This window comes from Ciconia boyciana, chromosome 5, assembly GCF_034638445.1.
Source record: "Ciconia boyciana chromosome 5, ASM3463844v1, whole genome shotgun sequence".
Classification (NCBI taxonomy): domain Eukaryota; kingdom Metazoa; phylum Chordata; class Aves; order Ciconiiformes; family Ciconiidae; genus Ciconia; species Ciconia boyciana.
In genome coordinates, this window is record NC_132938.1 from 84954009 (window position 1) to 84969206 (window position 15198).

The 15198-nt window shown below is 40.1% G+C and overlaps 1 protein-coding gene across 3 annotated transcripts in view; it reads left to right on the forward strand.

The window, feature by feature from the left end:
• BMP2K (BMP2 inducible kinase) overlaps positions 1-15198 on the forward strand; it is a 67802-nt gene that overhangs the window by 42074 nt on the left and 10530 nt on the right. For 2 of the 3 annotated variants that reach the window (XM_072861360.1, XM_072861359.1), the window contains exons 13-15: positions 534-721; positions 2791-2948; positions 9115-9228. In XM_072861360.1, the coding sequence (XP_072717461.1) occupies positions 534-721; positions 2791-2948; positions 9115-9228 (460 nt within the window). The remainder of the gene's footprint in view (positions 1-533; positions 722-2790; positions 2949-9114; positions 9229-15198) is intronic. The other variant, XM_072861361.1, reaches the window with a different exon arrangement.

Here is a 15198-nt window from a genome sequence, read left to right on the forward strand (position 1 = left end):
TAATCGGATGGGATGTATCCTAAACTTCATTAAGTAGGTATATACTAATTTGAAACATACTTGGTACTTAAGGTTTCCCGTAGTGACTACTGCAACAAATGTGTGTACAAAGTGACAAAAGACATGGTGGCATCAAACTCCTGCTTGAAAAGCAAGAGAGTTAACTGGCATAATCTGTTTTTCAAAAGTCAGGAGAAGTTGTCCTGAAACTTTGATTATTAATATTTAAGAACAGGGTACGATGAAAACTAACTTCTTAGTGCTTCAGTAGCATATACTTAGGTTGCAGTAATTACAATAAGCTAAGTGGTAATATGTTGGAAGAGAAGAAGGGTATCACTGACCCGTTAGGGCAGTTTCTTTTTACCCGTATAACGGACAGGTCTGGCTTCTTGCTTCTGCCGAAGCTAGCAAGCTTTTCTGGAGTGTAGTGGTGTTAGTGCATTTGGCTGCAAGGCCAGTATTGTTACTTAGCAGAAGTGCTTCACACGAGCCCACATGAATTTTAGTAACGTGATTATTGTCTTACTTAGGTGCAGCAATATCAGCAGGCTTTCGTACAGCAGCAGATGCTTGCTCAGCAGCAACAGCGGTCGCAACAGGCGCAGTCTCCTGAATATATCACTTCTCCGCAAGACTTCTCACCAGCCTTCATCTCCTACCCTGGGTCACTTCCAGTGCATGCTGGAACAGTGGCAGATTGTCCCTACCCTGCAAGCAGGTAAGTATTCTGACACAGATATACCCAAGGGCCACTACCTGCTTACATTACTAATTTGTGATGAGCACGGCTGAATCCTTTTGTCAGAAATTACTTGCTTCAATAGGAAGGTATTACTTAAAGCAGTTGGATAGTTGCTGTTTAGTGGTAAAGGATATTTTGGGAGCTAAGTGAGACACTTAAGTTGTTAACAGATGAGCCTGATAGAACTTCTTAAAGAAGCTGTCTTCCACTTTTTCTTGTTCATGGACTTACTGCAGGAAGTGACTGATAACCACTTTGCTTAGCATGGTCAGTAGCCTATGTTGAATGAGGTTATGGGTGTGTGAAAGTTATCTCAAACATTCTTTTAAGAGAGGCTTTTTATTTGACATATATTTGCTAGGGCTTCTAACTTTTTTTGCCTGTTGATCAGAGCTCTGAGTTAATTACGTTATATGGTGGAGTACACCTCATCAGTGCTATGGTCCCTTTGCAGGGGCCTGTGGACTTACCCTTGCTTAATAAAGTATAATAAATAATGACTTCAACATGAATGCTTACAAAAAACAGTGTGTGGAATAAAAACCCCTTCCTCTTCTGATTTAAAAATTAAAAAATCACAGATTTGTCATGTTTCATTAATGTTATGAACTAGGTTATAAACTTATATAGGTTCCTACTGTACTATGTTGAAAGAAGTCCTTTGCAATTGTGGGAAGCCTGCAATCTTTGATGCAGTCAGTCTTGACACAGGAGTTCAGTTAATAGTGTGGCTTACGTGTGTCAGGCGCTGCTGTCATTCTTAGTCTCTTCTAGGTTACAGTGTGTTGAAAGAGTAAAAGGCAAAATATCTTCCTGCTGTAGGCTGGATTGATGTAATACCACATATATCACACTTTGGCTTCGTCTCACCAATTAGGCGGTCTAATGCCTAGCAGAGAGTGTTGTCCTGCACTTCTGTGCCCATATCTGAGATTTAGCAGCTGTACTTTGGTCAGGTCTACTGCCAGAGTACTTTTGTCACACATAGTTTCTGAAAGGTATTATTCCAGTCTGGAAGTAAAGATGTGTATTTCCAGTTTCTCTTCTGTGTATTTGGCTGAAGGTTTTGATCCTGCTGTTTAGCTTAAAGTCAATGACTGTGAGTTAGTAACAGTTTGCAAGGCGTAAGATGGATCTTGTAAACAAAAATTATGACTTCTTGTATTAAAGGAAGGGGCGATGAGTTTCTTTTCTCTTGACATGCTAAAGGCATTGCGTTGTATCGCATGTTGTCCTTCTCTCAGTAGAAAGAGCCAGTAGTCTTGTGGGATGGTGGCACCCAAGCTGACAGGAAGGAGTCCCTGCCCCGGTCTCTTGCCTTGAAGAGATGGTTCCACGTGGAGCTGGGCTGCAGGTGTGGCCTGCAGAGCCTGGCTAGGCACAGAGAGAGAACCAGTTAGCATGCAGTAACTGGCTGATTGCTGCTTTTCTAGTCCACTTCAGACAAACAGGGAAGTGGTAGGCGTGATTAGCTCAAATGTGCATGAAAGGAAAAATGCATTTGGTCAAAGGTTTCCTTATCTGTGTAGATAAGTAATACAAGCAGAAGTTGTGATGTCAACTGGTTAAGTTAAAGTTAATTGTATCAGTTGGATGGATGTAGGATTCAAAGACACTTCATGTGTCTGCCAAGAAAAAAATTGAAAATAAAGAGAACCAACAAAAATGTCAAACATATTTAGTAGGCTTTTTTTTTTGAGGAAAACAAGGCAGTCTCCTATGGCAATACAGAAGTGACCACAGGTGAAATATAGTTTTTGCCCTTGCATCTCACCTTGATGAAGGATTCTGTGCTTTGGTTACAATTAATACACTGAAAAATAAAAGTCCAAGGGCTGCATACAGACATGATGTGATTGAACCACGTATTTCAAGTGATCTGTTTCCCTTAAACTAACTTTCAGGTGCTTTGGGGATAAGCTGTTAATGCATGTGTGTTGCTTGTATGTAGTATTTTGGCATAATGAAGCATGTCATGGATTTTCGCCCTGATAAACAATCAAGTAATGTTTCTCTTCATTTGCTTCCATGAATTGACTTTACAGGTCAGGTATTCCTGATGCTGAAGCAATGGCCAGTTACCCAAAGCAGAGCATCAATAACCCCCCTGATATGTCAGGCTGGAACCCATTTGGAGAGGACAATTTTTCCAAGTTGACAGAGGAGGAGCTGCTGGACAGAGAATTTGACCTGCTAAGATCAAGTAAGGGACGCTTGAAGGCTTATTTTGCTTCACAGTAAATAAGGGCTCTGTAGTTGCTCAGCAGTTCCAACACCTGTCTTGTGGAAGGGCCATGCAGTCTGTGTACAGAAAATTCTTTCTGAGCATTTGAGGGCAGAGTTGGGCCTGTCTTCTTTCTTTCCTTTCCCTTTTTGAAAACGTGTGCAACAGGATCTCACTGTCTAAAATGGGTGGTTACTGCCTCAAATACTGCAGAAATGGTAATATCTTAGCTCTTAAATACTGCTTGTGTCACCTTGATTGTCAAGAAGCTCTGAACAGCAGAGGTATGTTGTCAGATAGGAAGATAAGTTCGGCTGCTTGCTTTATTCCTTTCCAGCTTCTTTCTTGCACACCAGAGCAGAAGATTCTGTGGGTCTGATACGTCCTTTGAAAATGCCTGAAAGAAAATTGATCTATTACATTATGTTAATGTTTTGTAATGTCCTTTTTGATGAGTGGCTACATGTAAGGGCTGCTTTATTGTTCTGATATGGCAATAGTTGAATAAACTTTTTCCTCTTGAAGTCAGTTATCTCAATGGTTTTTACTTGGAATGACTTCCTTTTCTTAATTGCTTAACCACATGCTCATTAGATGCTCTTCTGAAAACTGGTTTTGTCAAGCTCAGATTTATTAGTGAGACTTGTAAGATGGGACAGTGTCAAAAAACAGATTGTATATACTTGGCTGATTATCAGCAAGTTCCTTGCAATTAAAAATGCAGTAAAGTTGAATTTCGAGTAATTGAAAAAAAAAAAACCCTATGCCTTCAGCTGAGTCTCTTTTTCTTGATTTCTGTGTCCTTAAATGTAGCTCAACAAGATGTGTGCATTACCTGCTAATACTTAAGGAAAGTGACTTTTTTTGGTTAAACTCTAGTTTATTGTTTTCACTTGTATCCTGTGTTGATCAAATAAGACCCCTATGTTTGAGATATGGATGTAGCCTGCGCACATTTTACAGTAAAATGACTTATAGCTAGCTGGGGAATATGGATAATGTACCAGCTGAAAAATAAGCATTCTTTCTGAATCCAAGGTTAGAATTTGAAATTACTTAGTAGTAAATTGAATATTGTTAGGCATGCTGCTTCCAAATGAAGCCTTAGAATCTTCTGAAATAATACAGTCTTGAATCTCGAGAAGGTTAGCTTGAAGTACAAAGTCAGCACGTTACCCATTTCCAGAATCTTTAACTGGCTGTTGGACTGCTGACTGTAGTTATGGTAAGTTTTCTGTGATGTATTTGGTTAAGCCACATTTTTTGAACAAATGTAAGTACAGAAGAGGATACTAACCAAGGACCTATTTAAGTGGCTTACAAAAAGCTGGAAAATGCTATACAAGAAATGCACTTGCCTGCAGTAGCTCAAGAGGCTGGTTATAGTAAGCTGGGGAAATAAAAAATCATAGAATCATTCCAGTTGGAAAAGGCCCTTAAGATCATCGAGTCCAACTGTTAAGCCTAGCACTGCCAAGTCCACTGTTAAACCGTGTCCCGAAGCACCACATCTACACGTCTCTTAAACACCTCCAGGGGTGGTGACTCCACCACTTCCCTGGGCAGCCTGTTCCAGCGCTTGACCACCCTTTCAGTGAAAATGCTGAATTGCATGCAGTTAGACTTAGTGAAGGCTAGAATAACTTGGAGCTAAGTGCCGCTAACTGCTGTCACTAAATCTCCAGCAGAAAGAACACTTAACTACTACTATAATTCCATTACCCAGGTTTTGTACTACATGTGTGAAAATAGTCTGAAGTTTTTAAAGACTAAATCTACTTAGACGCGTTTTTGGCTCACCTCAGTAAAGATAATTCAATGCACAGAAGAGCTGGATGCGATAATCAACTTCACATGCCGTATCAGAAAAGTAAACATAACAGCATAGTTTTGCTTAGTAAATAACCAGCATTAGGGTTTTTTAGTCAATGGAATACAGAAAATGTAAAAATAAAAATAATTAAAAAAACTCAGTTTGCTTGACCGATAGAACACTAGATGGCAGGCTTGTTTATAGATGACAGGACATGCAATTACAGCTCTCCTTAGCCCTTTTGGCTTGACTTAGGTTAGAGGTCGAGTGGAGGGGAGCATTGCTGGCTTTAATCTCTGTGTGTGTGTGTACCCATAGATAAATAGATCAAAGACTTCAAAGACCTTTTAACTTTGTTTTTTGATATTAAGGAGGGTGTGCCAAAAGTCGTATGAACTTAACTTGCAGTGTTAATGCTTTTATGGCAGTCAAAGCAGAAATATTTATACTTAATTTTGTCTGCTGGTACTCTCTCAAACTTAGGTGGATTAATAAGAAATTGGGAGAGTTATTGTACAATTAAGGCTTGTACCTGTAAGATTGTCTTGAACTGTATAACACGTCCTGGAATTTCCTCAGACATATCTTAAGGATCAAGGCTTAATTCCCTTTAGATGTAGGTTATCTCTTAGGAGAGAAAACTGCTGTTTACTACTAAGTGATTTTTTTTTTTTTGCTCAGTTTTTGAGTTTACTGTGAATCATGTTGCCATCTAGAGGAAGGAGTTGAAGATACAGGTTTAATAAATTGTTATATTCTCTGTTACTAAACCCGGTTGCTATCCCGTACTTTATAACTCATGTACAGTGTTTTGTAAGTTTGTCTTTTTGTGATGTTATGTGGTGCTGAGTAGGATTCAAAACATCTTGTCTTTCCACTTCCAAAAGCCTGATTTGTATTGTTGAGCTGATGCTTTATACCTAAATGAAAAATACTTTAAAATCTGTCAAATATTTTTAAAGCTGTTGTGTTCGTGACAGTACTACATGAGTAATTAAATATACACAGCCTTTGTTAGAGGATACACGAGTAATTAAATATATGCAGCCTTTGTTAGAGGATCAAGATGTCATAATTTCAGGCTAATATTAGCGTTCAGTTTTGTGCATTTAGTAGCTTAATGTCATTGTGCGCGTAGTGATGGATATTGTGGTGATGATGAATCACTTTTCCTTTAAAAAAGGAGCTAACTCATAGAACAGAATACCTTGCTTACACTTTGCGAAAGTTTTCATACTAAAAAGATGACAATTGCAGTAAAATGTCATGTGCAACTGAATGAAGATTTCTGAACTGAGCACCTTTGTGGAGAGCTTTGGTATGGAGTTACAGGGTGGAGTTCCTGGTTCTTGAGGACACTGTTGTTCCGCTGGTGTTGTGCTTATCATCATGGATATTCATGACGGTCCAGAAGCAACACATGATGCTGAGAGTCTGACAAAGTTGTGAAGAAATGGATTTCTTAGAGTTCCTGTAACGACTTCATAATCTGTGCAGAATTGGGAGCTGAGAAAATGAGGTGTCTTTCTCACCGGGAAAAAATACTTGCGCAGCCTTCACACTGAATTGCACAAAGATTTTTGTTAGGCCCAGAATCATCTTGGTGCTTCAACAGAGACACCTGCGGATGCAAAGCCTACAAAGCTCTGTGCCCATCTCCTTGGCAGTACGTCCAGTACGAAGGAACTACCTGGGCCACCTGTGCAGGGAAGAGCTGTGGTTCTGACCAGGCTTTCCTTGTGCACAAGTGCTTCTCGTACTTCAGAAAGTCCCGAGAGAGCTGTCTCCTGAGAAATCTTGGGCCTGTTACTTGAATGGAAACAGCTGGATTCCTTGTTTGTGGCCTTAAATAACTGCACTTTGCTACGGAAGGGTCCGCTGTGCCATGTGGCACATGATGGTGTCTCTGGCAGCAGTCTGAGCTGCGTTGGTGTGATTATTCACTGAGGGGAAAAAACTTGGATCTTTGTTTTAAGGAAGTTGCATCTGAAGCACAATCAAGTCTAACACCGACAGTCCCGCTGAATCTACTTCTGCTTGTGTGAAGCTGGAGAAACCATCGCTGTCTCTTTTCTCTCAAACAGTCTCTGATAAAGAGAAGTGGATCTTGTTATGAGGTGGACAAATGACACTTGTGCTGAAGAAGACTGGAAAAATGCCTCGTCCTTTTCCAATAGCCTTAATCTGATGAACTGACAAAATTTAAACTTGATTTTCCAGGGAAATGTATCCCAGTACGTATATGCCTAGGTGCCATAGAGGAGTTGAAACCTTGTCTTTACTCACTTCACTGAATTTTTCTTGCATGGTTAGCATTTCAATGCATTGAGTCTTCCACTGTCCCTAGCCCTGCTGCTGAAGTTGGGAGAGCTGATCATCAGCTGCGGGCTTGAACTTGCATGCCAGCATTTGCAGGGACTGTCCAAAAGGTAGTTGGAGTTGTTGCACCGTTAAAAGTTACTCTAGAGTTTGGTTGCCTGCAAACTGTGCAGCAGTCAACTGGTTTTCCTCTGGAGGCAAGACACTAGGGATAATAGAACAAAAGCATACCTCAGTCTGCATTTGTAAAGATGCAAGTTGAAGGCCACATATATTTCTTCTAAGACAAAACTCAAAAAAACCCCAATCAAAAAAAATACCCCCCCCCAAAAAAAAAAAACCAACACAAAAAACAAACAAAAAAACCCCCCAAAACCAACCCACAACACAACAAACACACACAAAAACAAAACCCAAACCACAAAAGCAACCCAAACCCTTCATCCCTGAGGAGAGAAAGCAATGTGGGTATGACTGTTCAGAATCAGGACTAAGTACTGCTGTTGGGTGTGATGCTCGGCAATTGTTTGACTTCAAGGCACAAAGCTGATTGTGTAAAACACAGAGCTGCTAGTCTTCTGTGCATCTCAGCTGGTATTCTCTTCTGCATGGCGTGTTACTGTAGGGTAATTTTGTTCGGGTTGTTTGGCTTCGTTGGGGTAACTTTGTGCATGTTGAAATAGTCTCTGCCTATTTCAATATGTACATGACGAGGTGAGAGCAACTACTTAATCTCCTGCACTAGGAGCCCCCATTGGGATTATATTTTAAGGAGGGGTTGCCTGTAATGGAACAACTCCCAGTTGTATTTCTTTGGAGAGTCTAATGGAAGGTAAGAATAAGACAATTCACATTATGGACACTTGAATACGAACAGAACACTTGTCTGTGAAAACTGGCATGTAATTTCAAAACGCTTGGGCTTTGTCCGCAGGGTTAATATGCATCTGTCTGAAGTAGATGAGCTTGCTGTCTAGTCCCTGGTGGTTGTCTTAGTAAAGGCTCCTGGTTGCTGTATTGAAGGACTGAATAGAAAATGCGCAGGTAGCTTGATACGTGTTTAGGGCACAGTTCAGCTGCATCTCTACAGTGGCAAATTGTCCAGAAGGTTGTGCTGCGAATTGTTTGGAAGAGCAGCTGCTTGCTGTGGAAAGGGGGGAAAGCAAAATGCTATGTCTTCTGCATAGCGGATGTAGGATGTCAGCTGAAGGTGCAAGACCTTGGCACTTGCTATTGTTAAGTGGCTGATGGGCCTTGCTGGACCCTCTGGAGTTGCAGTGTGGTGGTTGGGCTGGATGGTCTGCACCTTCAGTTGGCAGCAATGTTAGAATAACAACTTGGACAGAAAAACTTGTATTTTCCATTCTTAGTGCTTTGATTTTTTTGACTGTGTTAAAAAACTTTTGTTTGTCTTTATTTAAAAGGAAAAAAAAAATAAAAAGAAAAAACAACAGTCTCCTAAGGGTTGAAGACCATACAAAACAGACACTACATTTCTCTATATTATATGATACTCCAATTGTTTTTAATTACTAACAGATGTTACATGTTTAATAAAAAGTACCCACAGCTGTTTTGCTGTGATTGTCAGCTTTTCTCTGTTTGTGGCAAAGGCTGGCGGAAACTTGGATAAAATGAATGATTTTGTGTTTTAGATAAGCATAGTGATTCTTACTTGAAAACCTCAAGAGCACAGGGGACTAGTAGTTTCTACTACAGAGCGCATAGGCTGCATATAACATGTAAGAGTTCCTCATTTAAACCATTCCATCACCAAATACATGCTGCTCTCAGAGGGACAGGGGGATTAATAGTAGGTTTGTGCAGGTGAATTTGCCTGAATGATCAAGAAGTATGGATTCAAGATGTAGGATACCTTTAAAACACCAAAAAACCCGTAATTGAGAGTATATTCCTCCCTCACCCCATACAGTAGATATCTTTGTGTAGGCATAAGACCTGCCATTTTTATTTTATTTTATTTTTTGTTCTGTTTCATTTTGTTTTTTACAGACAGGCTGGTGGACAGGAGAGCATCTTCAGATAAGAATGTGGAGCCACTTTCTGCTCCACAGAAAAATCCTCCTGAAGATCCCTTTGGTTCTGTTCCTTTCATTTCTCACCCAGGCAAGTTACATCTGTAACATCACTGCCTCATATATATATATGTATACATATGTGTATATATATATGTATCTGTTCAAGTATGTACATCCAGTTAAATGACCAAAAAATGATAAAGGTGTCGGCTGCCTCATGACAGTAGATGGGTTGAAGAGATTTTTTTAATATGTTGATTATCTCCAATTAAAAGAAACTTTTGCATCCAGTTCCTGGTACTTGTACAGTGTACAGACGATATAGTCTTTGCAGTGCAATTACATTGGACCAGTGCAGTGCGAGTCACTTGAGCAGAACTAGAAGTGCTTTTGCTAAAGGCAGATCAGTTGCTAAGACCAAATTTTGCTACTTCCCTGTAGTCTACTTCCAACTCATGCTGTTTCGTTAGTGCAGTTCTCCAGCCGAGTTAAGACTGCAAGCTTCTGCTGCATTTAATGCACAGTTTAGGTACAAATTGAGTCAAAATGAACAAAATACCTTATGGTATGTGTACGTTTGGGGGGCGGGGGGGAATTCATTATTGTGTTTCAGTTCGGCTTTGGCTATTTTTACCTTGGATGGAAGTAAAAATAATGTTGTATATGTGAACATTGGCTGTCAATGTGAAACGGCATAATCCTGCAACTTAATTGCCAGTTTTAACATTTGTTTGATCAGCACTTTAATAGTTCTTTTCATATCTGTGGCAAAGTAAAGCCTACATGACAGTAAAATGGTTAAAAGAGCTTCAATTACTGATGGAGCCACTTAGAGGCCTACCTAAGTTTTATTGAGAGTGCTTGTGTGATAAAGGTGCCTTAATATGACTTTAAAAAATGATTCTTGCAGAAGTTCAAAAGCTCAGATAATGTGCCTTAAAATAAATCACTTGGGGTCAACCTAAGTTGGCATCCGTGTTTCCTTTCACTTTCATCTTGCATTCCTGAAGATGGTTTACTAGAGCTGCTTAATGCTCACAAGTGCTCTTGTACCACACACTGGGTCTATTCCAGTGTACTTAGTTTCTCTTTTTGTTCAGGTCGTTCAGAAAGGACAAGTTTACCTTCTGTCATCCTGTTAATGTGCAGGAGTTCAATACAATGTGAAAGCACTTCTTAAGTCAAGAAGTGTTTGCTCTATAGGTGCAGTCTGTAGGTGGCAGTCTGGGAGGATTTACCCTAGAGCCTTCATTAAAGAGGTTGCTTTGCTTTCTAGGTGAGCCTAAATACACATGCAAAAGGAACAGTAATAGTTATGCTTAATCTGAGATGGTGACTATCAGGTGCTTAGTCTCCTGTCTTGAGTATTCATAGCCATGTCTCTAGGGATTATTCTTTTTCTTTCCTCACCTTAGGTCTTAAAAATGTATTTGCTCATTGCTGTTTTTCAGAAAGTTATAATATAGCTTAGATTGTAATAAGTGGCCCCGCTGTATTATGTTATATGTAATCTTTTTGTTACTTTGAATCCAAGCTTTAATTCTTGACATACTAAAAAACAAGGGGAGATGCCTTCTCTTAAGAAAAAAAGAAAAAAAAATCAAGTTCACTCATGGCTGAAAAACCAGACTGCTTGAGAAATGTTGAGCTGGTTGTGAATGTTTCATTGGAAAAAAAAAATCGTACAGTTTTCAATAGCCTTTTTTCTACTGACTCATAACTGGAATTTAAACAAGTGTACATACTGGCTTGATTTCAAGGAAGGTGTTTTTAATTCCGTGTTAACAGGGAATTACACTTAGCAAACGAATCTGATACAATAAATCTTCAAATCTGAAGACACATCTTTTAAAAGCTGGTTTGTTTTCCCCACGGAGTTGTTCCTGGAAATGTCTTGAAATGAGGTGTTGGAAGACAACTAACAAAAGGAGAATGGTGTTGACTTGAAACATATTTTATTTCCAGTTGAGGGCTTTCTAGGACAAACTGGACAAATGTCCCTAATAATTTCATTTCCTCTTGTACTTAACATTTCGATGTAATACGTTCTTTCTGGTTTGTTCCTTGTGATTGTAAAAGATTTAACCAAGAAGTAAACCGCGTGCGTACCTTACTCAGGGCATCAAAGGGAAGACGACTGAATAGAAAGTGGAACAGAGGTTTAATACCTTGAGCGCAATTCAAGCGTTTGGGTGAGAGACTGTCTATCTAGTTAGAGCAGAAGTTTCACTTCTTCCTCATTGTAATAGGTCTACAGTGCAAATATAGTGATAACACACTCCATTGACCCAGGTTTCTGACTACTGAATTTTGACTTGTTGAATTATGATGAGATGAAATTTTGATGTTAATACAGACGATTTAAAATAAATGAAAAAAGAAAATTTTACTTTCTTACAAAGTGACAGTTCCTATTGAAGACGCATTCTACTGTATTCACAACCTTCTTCTGCTTCACTGTTTTTGCTGTGTGACAGAGGTCTCAGGTTCGTAAATGCTGTTGTATATGGACTGTAGCTGAGCAGAGTCACCCAGAGTATTTCTTCTGTTTTAGAGGCTTAAGGGTTCTCCGCTTAAAGCAGCACTTGACTCAATACTTAATTAATTTCTATTATCTGATGTGAGATAGCAGCAAGAAGCTGAAGATCATGTATCATCTTTTGTCTTAACAACTTCAGATAAGGTGCTGGTAGTCCAGCAAAATAAGTGCCATCAGGTACGTTTACATGTGTCTGGGAAGGTATTGCAAGGCAGATGCAGAGGTTGAAGTTGGAAACCTTTTATCATCGCTGGAAAGGACCATGGGTTGCTGAGAGTTGTGAGACCTTGGGATTTTCCCTGCGGAGCTGAGTGCGTGTCAGGCGGCTGCTGCTGCAAGGATCACCGGGAAGGAGAGCCTGGAACTGGATGGACTAAGGCTGCTTATCCATCAGAGCTTCTGAGCGTGTTCTTTTCAGGTGGGAATGGAGAGCCAGCAACAACATGTATGTCACTTGACATGCTATGCAGAGGGCAAATACCTGTGTGAAGTGAACTAACGTCTTGTTGTGTTCCTCTCACTATAGTTGATAGGAAAATGGTGTAGAAGCACTTAGCGTAATTCACATTTGGTGGATATCCTGTTAAAAGTGTTTTCACAAGTACTATATGTAAACTTGCTATACACACTATTGTATGCCTAAATCTTTGTGGAAAACAGTAATGGCTTAGAATTTGAGATGGCTGGAAAAGAAAATGGGCTTGAGAGAGAATTCCAGTGCTCTTTTATGAAAATGAGAGAAGAAAGCACAGTTGAACAGCCAGTAATGAGGCGCTCAGGACAGGCACCTAACGTGTGGAAAACAGATTCTGGTTCTTGAATGCCTGAAACACTGGATGGTGACAGGGGAAAAATTGCCTCCTGCAGTCAACATTTTGGAATGGAAGCTTTTGATTCAAGTGTATGTTAACCAGCTTGTGTTGTAACATCCTTTGTTAACATCAAGTTGAGTGTTTCAGAAACTCAGAAGAGACACAGGTTTTCTGCTATCTGCGAATTTTAAGAAGGAAATGTTATGAATATAGTACAGTTTGCTGTTGAGTTGTACTCAGTGGTCTTTTGCCATCATATGTTTGTTTACACTAATTCTTTCTGGGATTAAACTGGTCTATATTGCCTTGTGCTGCCCTCAGCTTAATACTGGAATTCGGGGAAGCAAGAGAAGATTTGAGGTAACTCTCAAAATGATACAGATGGACTGTGCAAGAAGTGGAGATGTTGGCAAACCTTGACTGGAATTTTTCGCAAGTGCTGACCTGAAGCTGTCTGCTAGGTGTTTTGCTCCTGTGGATAATGTCAGTGAGCTGTCTTCTGGCTTGTCTTCCTGGGATAAGGCTCTAGTTCAGGTCATCTATTTAGCTATTCTACTGAGTGTTTGTACAGCACCTCTTCTGTGCTGTAGACATGGTGCTTCTCGATCAAGTCACTGTAGTTTCTTCTAAAATACATAGGTAACCCCTTCCCAGTCACTGCATGCATGGTCACTGGGCAGAGACTGGGGATAAAAGCAAGTTTAGTACTCTAGCAGCTTCCTTTTTACTTCCAGACTTCCTGCACTCGAAGACTTGGTAGTGTCTTTAAATGATCAGTATAGATGTCTGTCTTGGAATAAGAGCTATTTTGTGGTGTGGTATGTAACTGGCTAGTCACAGCTGTGTGGATTTGGCAGAAGACCAGCCAGCTGCGTGCCAGATAGCAGTACAATGGAAATTGTCGGGAGACTTGGACGCAGTATATCCCTGAAAGGATGGTGCTGCAGGAGCTGATTACTAGCATTTGCTGTGTTACAGCAGCGAAGCGTGTTCTTCTGGCATGAAGAGATGTGCGTGATGACTATTCGTTTGGTTACTTTTTGGTATGCTGCTTCTAACAAGGGTTCAAACCACTGCAAGTTTGTGTATCACGGTTTTGGAGCCTGTGGGCTATGGTGCGGTCTGGAGCTTTCAGTGATGCACAGCCCACTGTAATTTAGCAAGAAATTACAAACATGAGAGCAGGAGTAACAAAAAGACATGAGCCAACTTCCTCTACAACACTAAACCAGCTCCTGCCATCAGTTCATGCTTCTGTGGCAATTGATGTTCTTGCACTGTTTGCTAAAAGATGTCCAGACCTGCAACTTGATATGCCTGTTGTACAGTGTTCCAGATTTAACTAACTTGACAATTAAATTAAGTTCATATCAATATGTGTACTCACTGAAAATACTGCTGATGTTGCTTCATAACCTCTCCTTGGCTATGGTTTTAGGTATTCATACTACTTGCTGAATGCAGGTTCAAGATCTTTCCCTGTATCAAGATAATCTTTAGACTTTAGCTTTTCTAGATAACACTTTCAAAGTAACTTGAACTTACTCACACGTCACAACAATAAATGATTTGTGGGCTGTGCCACTGGTGTGGTTTTTTCTGTCCAAAATGATGCAGTGATTTTTTTTTTTCCCCCCAAATCTTAGAGCCATCACGGTTGCTTTTCACCTGTTCTTTTTTTATAACACCCTTCAACCTGTGGACTAATTATTTGAAAGAACATTTAAGCAATAGATGCCCAGCAGAAGCGTTTTGTCCTCCCGTTTTTGTTCTTGAAAATGAAGGTGCTAAGCAGTGTAAAGCCATTACAATATTCAGCAGCTGCTGCTCTGGCTATTGTCAAAGAAGTCGCGCAGATTGAGTTGCAGCACGCCAGTAATCCTTGGGCCTGACATGTGGCAAATTGTTCTGAAATGATGGTGGCAGTATGCTTCCAATTCAAAGGAAGCTTAAAGCCCTTATGCCCCACTCTTCGCCACCCCCGCAATACCCTAAAATGATGAACCAGCAGAAGGCATGCAATTACTGTGGTTGTTAGAGGGAATTCATCCTCTTATAATCGGATGTCTCGAAAAAGAACATCAGAACAGAAAATTTCCTTGAAGATTGGGATCTTCTTATATGATTAAAGATGTTCCACCTGGCTTGCATTTAAGCGAAGAACAATTGTCTCCTACAAGATGCAAACCTGATTAGAAGTGTAGTAATCTGAACAGTACATTACAAACAGATGTTACTCAACATTTTGCAGCATTTTCTTATAAATATATATCTGAAGAGTCTCTGCAGCAGTTTAGGTTGAGAAGATTGCATGAAATCAACATGACAGAATATTTCATTTTGGAAATCTGTGTGGCCAGAGCATTAGGTTGTCACTAACCACAGTATTTTCCCTTTTGGGGCGTTGTTTCTCGTTGTAGTGCTCTTAGTATTTACTGAGTTTGCTCGTTTCTTTAGGAGTGAAAGAGGGGCAACTGTAGCGTAGAAAAACAAAACAGGAGATTCCTCTTGGGGGTTTAAAACTGATAGCATTCTAGAGGATACTTTTGGTTTTTTGGTTTGGTTTTGACACCAGTCCACTGCAATTTTCTCCCTGTTACTGGGACTAAACCGAAGACACTGCAGATGAGAAGGTGCAGCCGGAGATGGTTTCTTCCATGCGGTTTGGCTACATTAGACTATGGAGTGTTTCAGACTCATATCTTAG